Below are 18,833 nucleotides of genomic sequence, written 5' to 3'. Positions count from 1 at the left end.
AATGAAGAAAACTCATTAAGTATAAATGCACTTTCTCTTCAAACAAATATAACGAGTTACCTTAAGAATTACATTTTTATCTTATAATTATCTCAATTGTTATTAACATAATACGGTTCAACTCTTGTATTAATCATTGTTCAGAAAAGAAAGAAAATAAAAATTGGTTAAAAGTGACATCTTAATTGTGAAAAAAAAAAAAAAAAAAAAAATCATGACTCCTCGTGTTAAACTAATGACCTCCGCTTCATTAGGGGTAGTCTTAGACTTTTAGCTGATTGAGCTACCTCTTCGGGACTAAATCATTATTGTTTGCACTCAAAAAGTTGTAAATATTAACTAAAATTTAAAAAGCAAATAAATGATATACGGATGAGTAATGCTAGGTACCATCTTTTTATCCTCCTACAATCTTCTTAAAGCTGATGTGGCTTTTAAAATCACTATTGGATTAAAATTCAAGTATAATTTATCTAAAATTTAATGGTGATTTTAAAAGTCACATCAGCTTTAAGATGATAAAAAGATGGTACCAAGTATATTACTCTATACCGATTACAACATCCAATTATTGTGTTTTTTTTTGTTTTTTTTTTCAACTTATCTGAAATTTATTTAGATAAATAAATTGTATAAGAAAATATTTTACATTGCTTGATAATGTTATTAAGTGAATCTTTATCCTGTCTGATCTTCTGGGTTGCCAAAACTGTGACGATTTGGCGTGAGTGACTGGGTCTCATCCTTGGTTCCTGCCGAGTAGCGAGCAATCCCATTAAAACCCCAAACTCCGAAGAAAATCAGGCGGAGACAAATGGCAAGCGAAGATGATTAACTGAATGAATGAGAAATAGGTAAGCAAACCCTCCACTACTCTGATATCCCATGCACATGTATAATGGATGAATGATGATGGGCACCCTCTCCCAAGTTTCCCCCCCACATGCCTGGTGCAACGTTGTTTGTTCTTCTCTTTTTTCTACTGGAATTCAATTCTCAGTGTTTGAGATTTCCCTTTTGTCTTCTTCTTTTTTGTCTTTTACTGAAGATGATGAATGAAGAAACGGGAATTGGTACTTTCTGTTTGGTTGGTGAGAAAACTGAGGCAAATATTGTTTTGGTTTCTTTCTTTCTTTCTTTCTTTCTTTCACCCTTCGTGTTTTCTCAGCAACCAAACAAGAATACAGGAACAGAAACATATTTTGGTTCCTGTAGCCTGCGTTGGCTTGAATTTTTATTATTAAATAATAAAATCTTGGTGTTACTTAATCATGATGATTTTCTATATGAGAGTTCATTTCAAGTTTCGTTGTGTGGACTATTTTCTATCAAATTTATGTGTTCTAGCTTTTTTTACGGAATTATATGTTGATGGTTTGAGCCTATTTTGTTTTGCATAGGTGCCTTTAACCAAATCAAGAGGTAGTTCGCAGAGGTGTAGATTTGAAAATTAGTGTTTTTTTCTTTTTTGGCAATGGCTACGTCAGAAGCAATTCTACAAGTTCTATCTGGGTCTTTGTTACCTGGCCTTCATCATTCTGATAAAAGTACCAACAATTTTAACTCGGTTCATGCAATTAAAGCCAATGTCAATAATACAAGGGAAAAATTTCCAGTCTCCATGCGAGTGTTAAAGAGTTGCAGGCGGGTCTATGCATTACAGTGTAGAGGTGGTGTTTTTCGTGGGAAGACTGATGTTAGTAGAGTGGAATCTATCGGTTGCAAATGCCAACAGGCTGAAAGTGTGAGTGGGGTGACTGCAGAGGATCATAATGAGACCTGGGTCATGGGGAGGGAAGAAAGTATACCATCAGTGCCTGTCAATGGAACGAGCAGTGAACTAAGTACTGAAGAATTTGGGATAGGTGAACAATTGAAACATGAAAAGGGAGGTCTTACTACAAATGGCAAGTCGGCTGCAGCCGGAACAATCAAAGATACGATGCTTGCAGGTAGGGTAAATCTGATTGAGGATGAAGCATGGAACTTGCTGAGGGACTCCATTGTTTATTATTGTAATAATCCAATTGGAACCATCGCTGCTAATGACCCAAGCAGCTCTAGTATTCTGAACTATGATCAGGTCTTTATTAGAGATTTCATACCTTCTGGGATAGCTTTCCTTTTAAAGGGAGAGTATGACATTGTACGAAATTTCATTCTGTACACCCTTCAGTTGCAGGTAATATGATTTCTCTTGATTAATTATTTGATCAATCTCCTTATGCTTACTGAAGGGAAGATTCTCTTTCATGTGATGTATTCTTATTTCCTTTTTTTTTTTTTTTTGGGGTTTAAAGCAAATTTTGGATTTTGGCCTAGGAGTTGTTTTCTATTATCACAACTAACACATGCTTAAGCCAGTTCTGAACTAGATTCTTCTATTTTATTTTTCTATAAATGTAATCTTAGGGAAGCACTAATTGGTTATCTGATTTAAACTATGGTAAATGAACTATTTCTGAACATTTTACGTAGGGAAAATTGCTCAAGGAGTACATACCAAATGTCTTGCTTTCTTGGGGGCCACATTAAAAAATAATCTGGTCAACTTCATGCTTAATAGGTTCTTTGTTTGGAAAACTCCCCTTAGCACAAGAATCTTTTATTTTTTGTAAGTCTTAGCACAAGAATCTTACTTGTTGCAGATGTTGTCTTTGAGTTGTATGTTTTTTTTTCTTCCTAATCTAGACGAGCGATTAACACTCCTCTTGACAGAGTTGGGAGAAAACCATGGATTGCCATAGTCCTGGTCAAGGACTGATGCCTGCCAGTTTCAAGGTGCGCACAGTTCCCCTAGATGGTGATGATTCTGCAACTGAAGATGTATTGGATCCCGACTTTGGTGAAGCAGCAATTGGCCGTGTGGCACCAGTTGATTCTGGTGAGAAATAACATTTTTGGCTAATAATTTCTCTTTGAAAATATGTGTGGCTTTATGATTTTTGATTTGTTAATAATATAACTTTACTCAGGATTGTGGTGGATTATATTGTTACGAGCATATGGAAAATGTTCTGGAGATTTATCAGTGCAAGAGAGAGTTGATGTGCAAACTGGGATAAAAATGATTTTAAAGTTGTGTCTTGCTGATGGTTTTGATATGTTTCCTACTTTATTGGTCACTGATGGCTCTTGCATGATAGATCGTCGCATGGGAATTCATGGACATCCTTTGGAAATTCAGGTTTTCTTTAATAACTTTAAATACTACTTTGATACAAGTATCATTGTTTAGTTATTTATTTATTTTAGTTTTTCTTATTATTATTGTTATTTTCTTAATTTAGGGCCCATTCTAGAAGAATAGAAAGACCTGTTGCTTATGGATTTTATGAGATAAACATGCTGGTTTCTTTAGAAGCTGATAAAGCTGACATGTGGCATATATGTTAACTATGAAGCATAAAGGTTGCACATGTTATTTTGCAATGCTAGAATTCAAGTTAAAAATTCTGCAATGACTACAAGAGAACATAAGAACCATTACATGGGACTGAGATTTGAGTTAAGACTCTTTATAGGCAATCTGTTATTTTGTTTGCAAAAGCTAAAGCTTCTGGTGCATGTTGATTGTTGATGAGCATTTTTCCTGTGTAAGAGAAAAGATGAATGACATAACTTTGTACACAATGATGCATGTCCTTGCAGGCGCTCTTTTATTCAGCATTACTTTGTGCACGTGAGATGCTTGCTCCTGAGGATGCATCAGCCGACCTTATACGAGCACTTAATAATCGTCTAGTTGCATTGTCTTTCCACATTAGGGAATATTACTGGATTGATATGAGAAAGCTCAATGAGATCTACCGTTACCAGACAGAGGAATACTCATTTGATGCTGTTAATAAGTTCAACATATACCCAGATCAGATCCCTTCCTGGCTGGTGGAATTTATGCCCAGTAAAGGAGGCTATTTGATTGGAAATCTGCAGCCAGCTCACATGGACTTCCGTATGTTTTCTCTTGGAAATTTATGGTCTATTGTAAGCAGTCTTGCGACGCCAGATCAGTCACATGCAATATTGGACCTTATAGAAACAAAATGGGCTCAATTAGTTGCAGATATGCCACTCAAAATATGTTATCCTGCTCTTGAAGGCCAGGAATGGCGACTTATCACAGGCAGTGATCCCAAGAACACGTAATGCGTTTACATTGATTTTTATTAAGTTCCTATTCCTAACTTTTAACTCCTCCCTTTAACTTTGTTATTTGTTGCAGTCCTTGGTCTTACCACAATGGAGGTTCTTGGCCAACATTGCTCTGGCAGGTTAGTTTGGTATTTTTTTTGTTTTATTTTAGGTCTTACCACTATGTCAGAGTGCCACAATAAGTTAATAATTTGCCAATTAATACGTGTTTAAATTCAATGTTTCTACAAAAGAAGAGTTTTGTTGATGTGCTCAAGCCGGTACCATGTAATTTGCTTACTCCTAGCAAGTGTGTGCCACTGCATTGAACATGAATGTCCTTGATATCTATGCCATCTTGGTATGCTTCCCTCCTGTGGCACTCCATCCCCTGCATTCTTGTGGGTTTATGCACGCTTGAAGAAAGCAAGTCTGAGCTCAATGGATATAATCTCAAGATTCCCCTCTTTTCTTATCAATATTTATATTAGGACATTTCGAAGAGGTCAAAGTTAAATTCATCTCAAGTACAAGAGGTCATTGTGGTACCTAAAACCTCTATGCTCCACAATTCTTAGTCTTTAGTTGTAAAGAATTTGAAGAGGCCTGTTTGTCCTTTTGTTTCGGCCATGTTAAGAGCCATTTTTCTTTTTATCCCTCTTAATTAGACATCCTGTAGGGTTCATTATTGAATTGAATATGCTTATCTTTGTCTAAAAACATATCTTTAAAACCAAATAGGAAGAGCCTTTATTCCCTTACAACTATAATGCTCCATATATTTACAGAATCGATGCCAATTAATGGATGCTGTAGATTAATAGTTTTACATAATGGGGGGCAGAAGGCTACAGTTGAAGGGCCTAATAATCTTTGCTTCATGTATGTACCTAGTTCAAAATGTGTGATTATGTTTTGGCAAATTCTTGCCAGTGACAGATATCAAAGTAGTTATGGGTCTGTGATACTTTATGTATGCAAACCGCTTAACATTACTGAAAGTGTGGAACACTTTTATCCTAGGTGTCCTTGAGGACTTGCCTAGTCAATTGTACCATCAGACCCTAAAGCTGAGGCAGGTGGTAGTTGGTAAGGCAAGACAAGGCACGAGAATTAATTAATTTAAAAAACCAGACAAGGGATATTTAGAATCACAATAGAACAACACATGGGGTGTGTATAATTGGCCCAATTTATGTTCAAAAGAAAAAAAAAAAAAACTGGCCCAATTTGGTATTTCATGTAAAACCTGAACTCCGCTTTTAGGCAATATAAGATGTCTGTGTGTTGAACTCAGGCTAACTAGTATGTTGCCTGCATGTGTTGGAGTTTCTTCCATATGGTTTTTTGTAGGTATTTGGTGTTTTCATTTTATCTGATATGTTAGGCAATTGTTCATTGTTCTATGTTAGGCAATTGTTTTTTTTGTTTTTTTTTTTTTTGATAAGTAATAACCAATCTTATTAAAAGCGTAAAGGCGCCCCAAAGTACACCGGGAGTATACATGTTAGGCAATTGTTCTTTGTTCTATGTTAGGCAATTGTTCTTTGTGTTTCACCACTAAAACATGCTTAGTATGTTGCAGTAGATCCGGGAAGCAGGACCTGCAAAGTTTTCGATTTTCTTGTTATAGCATACAGCACAATGACTGGAAAGATGTTTTATGAAATTAACATGATGTTTTTTTTTTTTTTTTTTTTTTTTTTTGAGGATGATGTGCTTATCAAAAAAATTAAATTAACATGGTGCGGGCTTGGTTTTCAGCTCACAGTGGCATGTATAAAGATGGATCGACCAGAAATCGCCTTGAAGGCTGTTGAGATTGCTGAGAGACACATTTCCGGAGATAAGTGGCCTGAATATTATGACACCAAGCGAGGAAGATTTATCGGAAAACAGGCAAGGCTGTATCAAACGTGGTCAATTGCAGGATATCTTGTGGCAAAGCTCCTCCTTGCCAACCCAAGTGCGGCCAACATCCTTATAAACGAAGAGGATTCAGAACTTGCAAATGCTTTTTCTTCCATGATCAGTGGCAACCCAAGGAGGAAACGGGGTCAAAAGAGACGGAGCTTCATAATCTGAGTTTAAATTTTGAAGCAGAGTGGTAGGAAGGAAACAAATGAGATAAAGCCTCCGTTTTAATTTGGCCAAGAAAAAAATAAAAAGTGTATCCCGTATTTTTATCCTATACAAGTTACTGTGAAATGGTTTTCTTTCGAGGAAGAAAGGTTTTGCTTTAAATCTGAAGCTAGTCTTTTTTATTCTTGTCGCAACCAACAGTCTGTAAAAGGATGTTTGTGTTGTTAGAAATAATAATAAGCGGTATGTCCTTCCTGTTTGGGTTTGATAATTTACATGCTGTTGATTTTTTTAGACATTGTTTTTTTCGCTAAATTTATGATTTTCTGACTGCTGTTCTCCCAAGAATATGAATTGGAGAACACTTGCTTTTCGCATACTGCCGTTTCAAGGCTGGAAAGACGACTCTATACACTCCTTAACAGGTGCTCATCATGTCTTTTGGGGAAGTCTTTTGGTGTTATGTCCATGTCTATGGAGAAGAGAGCTCTAACGCAAGTGCCATGTAGAACTTGATTTAAGGAAGACTCTTGTGCCATGTTTAAATTTTTCGTCCAGACACTTGGGTTTCACTCGAGCATGAAATGCTTGTTGACTTTTGCACCTCCTATGCTTGGATAGGCCATAAGCAAGGTCTTTGCCCTAATCCCTTATTGCTGCCTCAGATGCAATAATAACTATTTCTTTTTTTTCTTTTTTTTGTTTTGTTTTTTAACATGTCTGCACAAAGAGGGAAAAAATGAAAAGAGATTCGAACTAGTAATCTCTGTTTCATAAGGAGTTGTCCCCAGCCAATTCAACTATCCCTTGGGGACACTATATCTTTTCATTTATTCATTTTGTTGGGTCAAATTATCCAGCTCAACACAGTGACACCACAAATCCAATTCCACAGAAAAAGTTCAAGAAGTACCATAAGCCAATTTATGGATGGGAAAAAAAAAACCCACATTGAGGCCAGATGTAAATACTTTACATACTAATAGAAGAGGATTATACAGTGAAGAATACAGTTCTCTCCTCTATCTTCTGCAGGAGAAGATCATCTGGCTTTCAACCAGTTGCTAAGAATCCAGAATGTGTTTGTTTTCTGCCAAGATGCTATCCAACAATGATTCACAAGCATCTTCAAGTAAATCTAAAACCTGCCATAAAATGAGGTTGCATAAGCCAACTATAAATTAGAAGTACTGAAATTCTTGCCATTATTACTAGTTTAAAATCAGAAAGTTGGGGAAGGGTCTGCAGTATATAACTCAGAAATCTTCTGCTGGAGACCATTTAATAGTATAGCAGTACTGAAATTCTTTAAAGACAAGTATTTAATATAAAATATCCCAGTTTTAAAGTACAAAATGCTGAGTACACAAAAACAAATAGTAATAATCTATTTCAAAAAAGTTGACATGGGTGATTTAAGGGGAAAAAAATGAATGCAAAGCAGCTACAGAAGCTGACCAGATGACACAACATAATTTGTCAAGCCAAACCTCAATACCATACTTGTCTTTTAAATGACCCATCTAGATCATACAGCAAGAACCATACAATAACTTCCTAACTGAAGTTTAGATTAAAACCTTCAAACAGTTTGAATGCTTGCAGATATTTGACATCATACCTACATTAAAAAGTCATCACATCTCAATTTTTTGAAATTCCATTAAAGTTTTCATGAAGGCAACAATTTCATGACCATTACCCTGTGTCATAATACACTGCATATAATTCTTTAGTTGAAAATCTCATAAATGCAACAATATTATGACCATTTGGAGCATATATTCCGACCTTACTGCATGTAACTATTTCGAACTCCAAAACATCCACAAAGAAGACAGTCATATATTTTCCATCTTTGTATATGACAACAAACTAGATGAACTAATCATTATATTACCTTCTCAAAACCTTGCGGACCACCATAGTAAGGATCCGGGACTTCAGTTTCATCATGTTTCTTACAATAGGAGCACATTAACTTCACCTGAATCATCCATACCCTAATGAGACCACACGATCCAAACCACAGCAGACCCAGATAACAATCTTACACTAACCTTTTTGTGTGCATCAGCAGGGAGGGTATCTCTAAATTTCCACCTATTAAAAGCCTCCAATATATCCTCTACAGCCAGCATCAACAACCACAAAATAAACAAATTATTGCATAAAAAATTAAAAATATACAATGTGTATATGCTTGCGCACGCAGCAAATAGAAAACGCCGGAATTATCAAATATTCAAGGGGGGGAAAATCAAAATCTTGGTTCTTAAACGCAATGCCTAAGATTATCCTACCTCTGTTTTGCCTGTCCATTGCAAGAATGACATCGAAATCTCTAAAATCAGAGGGCCGGATGGGCCTCGATATAGATGTTATCTCAACCCCACGCCTTTTAGAGGCCGCTCTCATTCTTGGGTCCGCTTGATTTCCCTTTCATGAAAGGGAAAACATTTAAAAACAAACGAAAAGAGCAAATATCAACTCTCAATTCCTCACTACTATCTCCATTTCCTTTTCCTTCCCTCTGTTCTCTCGGTGACCAAACAAGGGTTATAATCGAATGATACCCACCTCATGGTAGTTAATGGTGCCAGCAGAATCAATGTTGAGTTTGGAATCCAAATCCCTTTTCTTGACCAAGTCTCTGAAGACTCCTTCAGCGGCTGGGCTTCTGCAGATGTTGCCCAAGCACACAAAGAGCACAGAGAAAGGTTTGGTCTCTGCCTCTGCGCCTGTGGGTGGCGTTGTGGAAGAAGCCATTGATGCTATTATCGAAGAGCCAAATGAAAATGAGGAATTGGGTTTGTGGGGAATTGAGTTTTGAAGAGATGGGTATTGGGTTGGTGGGAAAAGGCGAACAAGAAATGGGGTTTTTACAGGGCGTGGATGGGAGGAGCAAAACCGTCCTAAATTTAGAGGAGTTGAATGTCTACTTTGCAGAGCCCTCATCCCTCCTGTGAGTGTGGAGGATTTGTGTGAATTTCATTGGATTCAGAGTTTGAAAACTCATGTTTTGTTGGAGATGGGGCTTCTCATGGGCCAGATTGGTATTGGTTTGGGTCGGGTGCGTTTCGGGTTATTTGTATTCAGGTAACATCCTGCTGATTAGCCATATAGGGTAGGGAAATTACCTTCTATGATTCTATCTTTTGGCTCTATAATATACACCTTCAACAATTTAACGGAAGTTCTTTTCATGTAAACCCTGAGTCATGTTTCGCACATAATACTATTTAGTGGACTATTATACTAATGCAGTACAACTACAACTAAGTAACGTAATAGTAAAAATCAATCAATTTTTTCTTTTTCAAGTAATAATTTAATAATTGGTTTTTACTACCACATCATCAATTTATATAGCAATCAATAAACATTTTATTAAATAGCATTACTAAAAAAAAAATACAAAAAGAAAAAGAAAAAAAAAAAAAAAGCAAATAAAAAACCGAAGAGAGTGGCATAGAGGTTCACCCCTCCATCCCTGCAAGGGGGGCAGAGGGAGGGTAAGGCAACTTCCCAAAGACATTCTTTTTCTTTTTCTTTTTTTAAAGAGGAAAATGAAAAAATATAATTGTGCTACTGAGAAAAAAACATAATTAATTTAATTATGCTTGAAATTCTGTCTTATACCTTCAATATAAAATCCAGGCCATCTTCTTCCCCTACATATCCTTTGACTATTTCTGATGTTGGTCTCCAGGGCATGACATTTGGACTAACAAGAAAGAAAAAAATGTTTTCTAATTCTATAATGGATGCATGGGCAATGGGAACAGAATTTGAGCAGAATTTACATATGATTTATAATAAAGAGCAAACGTTCATGACTCCAGAAATGCTTAACCGGCACAAAACCTGGGATTCAAATGTTAATTCTGCCAAAAACAGAAAACGTATGAACAAGGCCAGAGTGAGGAAAAGGAAACAAACAAGAAAAATGCTCCCCTAAATTCCCCCGTTTGGACTCTCTCTCAGCTACTGATTCAGTGTTGATATATATAAAACCCTATAATTTGCCGCCATTACTATTGAATTACATTGACATTATAAGCTGTATTATCAGTTGCAACAAGGATGAAAAAAGTTTTGGAAAAGAAACCTTTTTTTTTTTTTTCTAACTAGAAAAGCTCAAACTCCACATACTCTCCTCCTGTAGCCTCCAGCTCAGTACACTTGGTGCCCTCCTTTTTCTGTGCAGTTTCAACGTCGGAGGGCTTCGGCAGTTCTGGTGGTACCGCACATCGTATCAGAGCCCAATTAAGGCCTTCAAAGAAAGGGTGCTGCTTGATCTCTGCAGCTCCTTTCACAGATCCTAACCGATTTTCAGGATCCTTTACTAGCAGCCCTCTGATCAAATCTCTTGCGTGAAAACTAACAATATGGCTATTTGGGAACTTGAGGCTTCTTGACACTACATTAGATAACGTTTCCTCATTTCCTAAACCCTTGAAGGGTGTCTTTCCATACAACAGCTCGAAAAGAAATATTCCAAACGTCCACCAATCGACAGCATTCCCATGACCCTCACCTTTGATGATCTCAGGAGCAAGGTATTCATGGGTTCCAACAAAGGAGTTTGATCGGGCGCTTGTTGGCTCCACGACAAGCTGTGGCAATGGGCTCACCTGGGCGGCTAGATCAGCTTTTATCTTCCGAGCTTTTGCTGCAGCAGTTATAAGTCTAGGCGTGAAGCATGGTACTTGCCAGGAAGGTTGGAGGCAGAAAGGGTCAATGCAGCTTGATTCGGTACATGGACTAGACATCTTTTTTTCGGGCTCCACAACTGGAGAAGACGATTTAAGTACCATTGGATTGACAGAACATCTGAGCGACAAGTCAAAATCTGAAAGCATTATGTGACCATCTTCTCGGACCAGGATATTTTCTGGTTTCAAGTCTCTATACACAACTCCAAGCATGTGTAAATACTCCAATGCGAGGAGGACTTCAGCAACATAAAACCTGCAATGCCGTTGGCTTGAATTATTCTAAAGCAGATTTGAAAGACCAATGAACAATTATGTTGTGGATGACAGATGATGTAGCAAATTCCCTTAATCTTTTATTACTGGCATGTAGTTAATTTCTCTCCTTCACGTAATCTATGGCTATCATGAAGAGTCCAGCACATTTTTCACCAAGAGAAGATAACAATCAAAAATAAACAACTAGCACTCAGTTGACACAGGATCAATCCTTACCACTTAGCCAGACACCTCATTCCAACTCCAATTAACAAGACATGCATCCAATCTATACTTCGTATTAAGGGAAACCTAGGAATCAGTGTCATATGTAAGTTGATGGGAATCAAACTTTTACCTAGTAAGCACAGGCTGAGTGCCCTGAAATTAAATGTCAGCATAGACTTAAGGTAATTCCTGGAGCCACCCGCTAGCCACCGCCGGCTTTTTTTTAAAAAAATGATATATATACACATACATATTTGAGGGACATAATTGTATTTTCACAACAATTTCTGTTATCTATTTGACGGAAAGATAGATAAAAGTCTCAAATTTAAAATGGGCTCAAACTCGGGTCTTGAATCTATCAAATTGAAAACTGGAGTCTTAAAGTCAAAATGACCACAAAAAAAAAAAAAACACAAGGATTATGACCTTATTTCCCTTTATTATTAAAATCATAAATTTATTTGTTTGGATAAGAATACAAAAAACTCTGCAAAGAGTGCAAAAGACCTATATTTTGAATACTTTGTGGATAAGATGGTTTTCTATGTCCTGTCACCTTGATATTTACAAAGTATGATGGTTATGAGAAAACCATTTGATCCAATGGTGGATTTAACAAAATATTATTGTAATGAAAAGTTATTAAGGGGAGTAACTTTTGTTAAAATCAATCAGGTGTAACTCGAACCTAAATGTGTGTGCATAAACACATATAGCATCAAAGTGGTATACTGGATAAAACATTGGGAAAATGAATTTAAGAGAGAGAAAATGACCACATCACTCATAAATAAACTATTGAAGATGTATCACAGGACAATATTATATACGCACAGGTCAATATCAAGTTCATAACATTATTAAGCAAAAAATGCATGCACAAATTTTCAAACCTGAACCTTAATAAGAAACACTACCTGGCTGCTAGTTCAGAGAAACTCCTGCTTGGTTGCTTCTGCCGCAGCACATGCAAATCTCCACCTGGACAATACTCCATAACCAAGCATGACAGCTTATCTGTTGCAAAATGGGCATACAGCGTAGGAAGAAAAGGATGATCCAGCATTTGCAGTATCTCTTTTTCAGTTTGGGCCCTGGGCATTTTTTTCCTGCTTACCAAAAACTCATTATCCATCACCTTCAGAGCAAAAAGGCAGTTTGTACCAGTTAGCTCAGCAAGATAAACAGTTCCAATGTCCCCACAGCCAAGCCTTCTGAGCAGCTTGAAGTGCCTCAAACTCAAGCTTCCTTGCTGTTTCTGAACACAATGGATGGCTTCCCATCTCAAGTCTTTTGACATGTGAGGCCTTTTGCCACTACGACTAGACCCACACACATTGCTCTCCTCACTATTGGTTGTGCTACTGCTGTACTCACCAATGCTACTTTTTGAGCTCTGAGAGAACTCCCCCTTTTCTCTAGACCTTGATCTGTCATCAGCTTTTGTCACTAGAGATTTACTTCTGTTGGTGCAATTTAAACCAAAACCTGGTTTGCTTGATCCCGTGTCCAGAGTACTTGAATTGACTTCCATGCTAAGATTTGTACTGCTGGATGCTGGAGAAGCTTTTTCATTATGTTTCCTATCATGCTCTATAGTACAAGTTTGTGTCTGGTTGTCCAAATTACTCGTACTAGGAACCGAATCATCATCAAGTTTTTCATTACATGGATTGGAACTGCTTGAGGCAGAATTTGAATCCTGTTTTATTTTCTTCTTAACAGAGGTCTTGTTCCCGAAGACTGGCTTCATTAAATTTGGACTATTACTAGTCCATTTGCTAATCTTACTAGCACTGCTGAAGCTAGCTATGGAACTCAGAGAATGCAACTTGCCTTTCTGTCCCTCATCTGGCATTGGAGTTTTGCTAGGAACTTCTATCAAGGTGGGAGCAGCTGCATCCACCTCCTGAACATTCTGGCTACCATGAGAGATTGAAGAATCTGCAGCTTTCAGTTTTCCAACCTCTGCCTTCAAAATTTCACTCCCAACCTCTGTCTGCAAAGGAACAATCTGACCCTGTGATGCTAATCTGGTCATCATTGCCTCTGGGATCATTTTATCAGCCAACGGAATAGAAGGATGAGCCCTTGCGTTTGATAACTCTGCTTCAGGAACTTGCATGGATTCAGGCATCATAACAGAAAATTTTGATGTGCTTTCTTCTGGTACAAGAGAGATTTCCATCAAATTCCCCTTACCTGCTCTGGATGGAGTGCCAGATCCATTTGCCTCAACAACCACTGCCCTATACAACCTTTTGATAGTTCCCGCTTCCGACAGCCCTGGCGAACTGGCTGGCTTAGATAATCGTTTCATGGCAGCCATCTCTGATGCCTGCGAGATGCACAGTCCTCTTAAGGCTTGCTTCAAACTCACAGGCTCAGATATTCCAATTCCCGTTGCATGAGATGAACTGACTCTCATTGGCCTTTTCTGAGCACTCTTTCTCAAAGGGTCTCTACCAATTTCATGCAACTGACCTGATCTTCTAGCTTTAGTTCGGATGTCAATTGCCTGGAAAAGGCGATTAATATCATCCTCTATAGAATACTTATTTCCTGAGTCTGGCATACAGCGCTTTCCTTTTTCCTCATTCTTTTTTGATTGAGAATCTGATTCTTCTGTTGATTCAACAATTTCACTAGTACTGGGCAGTGTTTCCATCTTTGCTGGATTCATCCAAAATTCCACAAAAGATAGATACAGCTTTGCAAATGAAATCTAACCCAATTCTAGAGAAGAATTACGCATATGGACGAACACAGAAACTAGAAAACAAGCCACATATACTCTGAATCTTCCTTCAATCATACTGATTTGCAGATTCAAATGGGTCGTTAAAGTCTCTTCGCTAAAAATGAAGCATCCAAATCTGTCATGATTGAAACATCTCAGATAAGTACATGCCTTAAAATTATATCTTAACGTTAACACACACGTACATACTTCGCCTTCCAAAAAGGGCTAAAAAATCTATATATAACCAAAGGGCTAAAGACTCAATTTTGATTTTCATTTACAAAATCTTCCAGCGCGAAACTTTGGAAAACATGAAAAAAAATGTGAAATCTTCTTTCTTTTTTTTCTTTTTTTTTTTAAGTGCAGAAGCTATCATAAAATCATAACAATCTTTTCTATAGGCAAACACAAATTATGAAACAGTGTAGGATCGAAACTGCAACCCTACCCTCTAGCCCTTGTTTCAGTGTGGGGAAGAGATGCCATTTGATCCAAGGAGCATGGGCAAAACCATAACAATTCTCAAAATCCTCTTTTCACACAAGCTCAAAAATTTAAGAAAAATTTAATGTGTTAAGTTCGATATCACAAATTCAGAATCACCGGCTCAAGCATCTGTGTTCTTGCCTCTAGCTTTCAATGCACAAAGTGTGGTTGATACTGGCCGTTCACAAACTAGGGAGTTTCGTATAGATCTTTTTCAGCAAACAATTCGCCCAAAAAAAGGGCGAAAATTTCACAAGCCAAACCATAATTCAGGATCAGCTAAATGATAATGGATCCACTTAATCCCTTTTTGTATTTTTTAACACTAAATAAAAATCCGCTCTTTACACCACAAGATAGCAATTACAAACATTTCTAAGAAAATTATTCCAGAAAATTATGAAGAATGCAAAGAAGAAGAAAAAAAAATTACACTAACAATTAAAGCTGAAAAAGAAAAAAATACATAAAAAGTGAGAAAAGTTCTTGAAAAAAAAAAATAAGAAAGAAAAATCATATGATCATACGCAAATGCCACCTCAAAAAATAAACTCTTAGTATCCATCAGAATCGAATTAAAGAGATTTCAAAAAAGAAAAACAACAAGAAGAACAACAAAACAGAGACTTTTGAAGGCACAGAGAAAAAGTAAAGCAGACCTGGAATAAGATCAGAGTGGTCCCGCTAAACACCGAGACTGATCGCTAACCCGCTACAAAGAACACCAAAAAGACGCCCCCTTTTTGAACGGAGAGAGAGGCGCGGCTTCAAGCCAAAAAACCTAGGGTTCCGTTTCTCCAACCCACAGAGACACAGACAGAGACAGTGCGAGATAGAGAGAGAGAGAGAGAGAGAGAGAGAGAGAGAACGAGAGTCGCTTTTTGGGCTTTTGGTGAGGAGGAAGGTGGGTTTGGTTAGAGGTTGAGGGAAGTGAATGAGGAGAGAGAGAGAGAGAGAGAGAGAGAGGGAAAAAGGTTGAAATGCAAATCACGAGAAATATCAGAGACTTCACTGCTGCAACTACAGCTCTGCGTACTGTTCCTTTCCTCTCCCCTTCCTTCCTTCTCTCCTAAATGGCGGAAAGAGTTTTCTCTTTTTTTCTTTTTTTATTTATTATTTAATTATTTTTAGTTTTTTGCCGGTGATTTGGACAAAGAAATGGAGTCGCCGTAGACTATAAGCGGGGCCCATACAAAATGCTGCTCTAGGCGGATTTCGTACACATCATCAAGTATCCCTGTGAAAAATTATTATTTATTTAAATTAGTAAGGCCCTGTTTGGTTTAGCCATAATATGGTATAACTATTTTTTTCAGGATTCATTGATTATAAATTTATAACTCATGTAACGTACGTACGTACGTGATAATCTTAAATGTTCATTCACATTTCGTGTCTTATTTATTTTTAAAAAATCTGATTATTTTTCAATTGTAGAATTGACAGTGAAATTCCATTTAATGAGATTCCAAATATTTTTATTGACTGTAAAAAACAAGAATCTAATATGGTGTTTACACGACAGAAGCCTAGTATGGAATAGCAAAGTTAGATATGGAAGCTATCAACCTTGTCCGACATGCATGGTAGGTACTCGATGAATTGTCCCTGTGATTTCTGTCATTTCCTTGCTTAGTTTATTGGTTTCAATGTTGATGTTGATTGCCTTCCTTAATAATATACATATTCACAACAATTTGAAATTTGAGTAATACTAAATACACTATACCTCCATCCCCCTCTCATTATTTAAAAATTGATGAACGATTCATTGAAATGTGATTATAGTATTCAGCATTACTCCCCTTTGTTTTCTACACTTTGTTTTCTCTTTTTCTTTTTCTTTTTTAAGAAAAAAACATAATTTCCATTTATGAGATTTCACGAGCATTAAACTCATACAACACAGAGTATAAAGTTCTAAAAAATTATAGCCAAAAGTTAAGACGGTTACAAAGTCATAAAACTGACTTCAATCTTCCGTTTATCTATGTATAAATACATTTAAGGAGCAAATATGTTTGTGCAAACTAAATCTATAACATGGGTAGCCCAAATACAAAAACAAAAATAAAAACAAACTAAAAAAACTAAAAAACCAACCGTGGGAGATAACCCCCTCACACTGATCTACTTCATCCTCAACCCGAAGGCCAGGATAACAACTTCATCCTTAACTCAAAGACCAAGATAACAAAAAACTCTGGATTTGACTTAAAACTCTCATAGTCATAGGGATTTGCTTTCTCTTTTTTGGTTACAAAACATAATAAGTTGACTTAAAAAAAAAAAAAAAAATTCTCATAGTCATAGGGATTTGGCTTAAGTGTTATAAAAAAATATTGTGTTATATAGTTTCAATAATCCAAATTTAATTTCACTCTCTTTCTCATTTTTATAAAAATTTTAAAATTAAATCTAAACCGTTAAAAAAATCAGCATCAAATCCAAATCCTTGTCATAGTAATTTTGTGTCTAATCTTGATTTCACTTCTTTTCACTTATAATTACCAATCATTGGTTAAAAATTGTCTTAACTCGATAACAACCTAAACTCTATATAGACCTCATTGTGATTATATTCAATTAGTTTACACGTCCACATCAAGAAGAAAATGTAAAAATTACATTTAACCTAGTTGTAATATGACCATTTCAGTTTACCAATGTGTAGTTTAGAAATGAATGTTTTATCCGGTTGAGTTTCATTTCCTTGTTGTCTATCAAGTTTGCGGTTAAACATGCATGAATTGTTCATATGCTTTGTGAAAAAAATGACAATATACTCTACACTTTTTTTTTTTTTTTTTGCTATTTTTGAATTGGCCTTTTGGGGTAGACGAACCCCCAACCCCAGATCAGCTAGTCTAGGTGGTTGAAACCACCTCAGGCCAAATGGGATGACTAAGCCACCCCCAACAGGGCTGATGAGTACTGTCGTATTAGTCCAATGAAATGAAAGTGTACGTAGTATGTAAAATTTCTCGAACACTTAATAAGTAGATTAAGAAAAACATGTAGTCTCATACTTCTTTTTTTTTCTTTTTTTTTTTTTCAAACAAGCGAGTTCTCATCATTGATATAAAATCAATCTGGTGCAAAATACTCCATCATACAATGCCAAAGATACGAGTTGAAAACTTTACGGCTCCAACACGATCTATGATATACCCAATATCTTCTTGGGTTATTACAAAAGAACACCTGAGAAATGTCATCATTATAGTCAGTATATAGATCTACAATACTAGTCGTTGTCACTTTCATCAATGACGATTCTTCCATAAACTTGATAGCTCCTCCATTGGCAGTCAATAGCTTGCTCCTAGAAAAGAATCAGAAGAAAACAAAAGACATACTGGAAACCATTACGTTATTCTTAAGCAAAACTTAAGAAAACAACAAATCTAAGACCTATTGCAGCCAGAGCAACAGCAGACTTGTCTTGTTCAGAAGCAAAAACGAAAATACATAATAATAATAATAAAAAATAAATAAATAAAAAAGTAAAAAACACCACACTCATAGTGACGACATCGCTGACACGCCGGCGGAATGATGCATAAAGGCTAGCGATTGGAAAGAAGGGGAGGCTGACGAGCACGGTGAGCAGTAGTGTGGATGGACAGAACTGATGGAGAAAGCCAAATCTGATTTTGAAAAAAATAGATTTAAAAATCCCATCAAATCTGGTGGAATGACGGTGCGTAGAACGTAACATGCTGGTAGACAGTTGGACAGCAAATCTAAGCAAAAGAGGAAAGAAGAGAGAGTAAGAGAAATGACGGAGGGGGGAGGGTTTCCCTCCTCTCCTCTCACCTAGGAGTGAACAAAGTATAATTTTCAAAAAAAAAAAAAAAAAAAAAAAAAGGAACTTTGTCCATCTCCAAGAAAATCCTTTAATTCTATTTTGTAATATTTCAAAATCAATCTCATTTAAAAATTCAAATATAAAATGTTTTTAGTTGCCTAAACCATCTCTATAAAGAAAACATTTGCAATTTGAACTTTCCAGCTTTGGAGAGTTAACTTTGACAATCCACTACTTTTATTTAAAAAGAAGATGCAAATTGTTCCATTTAGAAATTTGATTTACTGAGAGAACTTTTGAATCGTGGACGAAGGAAACATGCACTCAATGCGATGCCCAAAAGTGAAGCATAGGACTCATAGGAGGTAGC

The 18,833-nt window shown here is 36.6% G+C and overlaps 3 protein-coding genes across 3 annotated transcripts; 1 reads left to right on the top strand and 2 right to left on the bottom strand.

Moving 5' to 3' along the window:
• Positions 1-680: 680 nt before the first annotated feature.
• On the top strand, positions 681-6,491 carry LOC132163496 (alkaline/neutral invertase E, chloroplastic). The gene is made up of 7 exons (XM_059573805.1): positions 681-854; positions 1,401-2,182; positions 2,719-2,884; positions 2,976-3,187; positions 3,652-4,145; positions 4,226-4,274; positions 5,899-6,491. The coding sequence occupies exons 2-7, from the start codon at positions 1,475-1,477 to the stop codon at positions 6,217-6,219; spliced, it is 1,950 nt and encodes a 649-aa protein (XP_059429788.1). The 5' UTR covers positions 681-854; positions 1,401-1,474; the 3' UTR covers positions 6,220-6,491.
• Positions 6,492-7,021: 530 nt separating this feature from the next.
• On the bottom strand, positions 7,022-9,537 carry LOC132164750 (uncharacterized). The gene is made up of 5 exons (XM_059575305.1): positions 8,797-9,537; positions 8,520-8,655; positions 8,277-8,344; positions 8,117-8,203; positions 7,022-7,361 (listed from the first exon to the last, which is right to left on the bottom strand). The coding sequence occupies exons 1-5, from the start codon at positions 9,172-9,174 to the stop codon at positions 7,281-7,283; spliced, it is 750 nt and encodes a 249-aa protein (XP_059431288.1). The 5' UTR covers positions 9,175-9,537; the 3' UTR covers positions 7,022-7,280.
• Positions 9,538-10,052: 515 nt separating this feature from the next.
• On the bottom strand, positions 10,053-15,748 carry LOC132164749 (serine/threonine-protein kinase D6PKL1-like). The gene is made up of 3 exons (XM_059575304.1): positions 15,312-15,748; positions 12,341-14,299; positions 10,053-11,190 (listed from the first exon to the last, which is right to left on the bottom strand). Exons 2-3 carry the CDS (start codon positions 14,104-14,106, stop codon positions 10,347-10,349), a joined length of 2,610 nt encoding a protein of 869 aa, XP_059431287.1. The 5' UTR covers positions 14,107-14,299; positions 15,312-15,748; the 3' UTR covers positions 10,053-10,346.
• Positions 15,749-18,833: the final 3,085 nt, after the last annotated feature.

The sequence above is a fragment of the Corylus avellana genome, chromosome ca10, assembly GCF_901000735.1.
Source record: "Corylus avellana chromosome ca10, CavTom2PMs-1.0".
Lineage (NCBI taxonomy): Eukaryota > Viridiplantae > Streptophyta > Magnoliopsida > Fagales > Betulaceae > Corylus > Corylus avellana.
The sequence above is the reverse complement of the archived record's forward strand: the minus strand, read 5'-3'. Positions and strand labels throughout refer to the sequence as shown.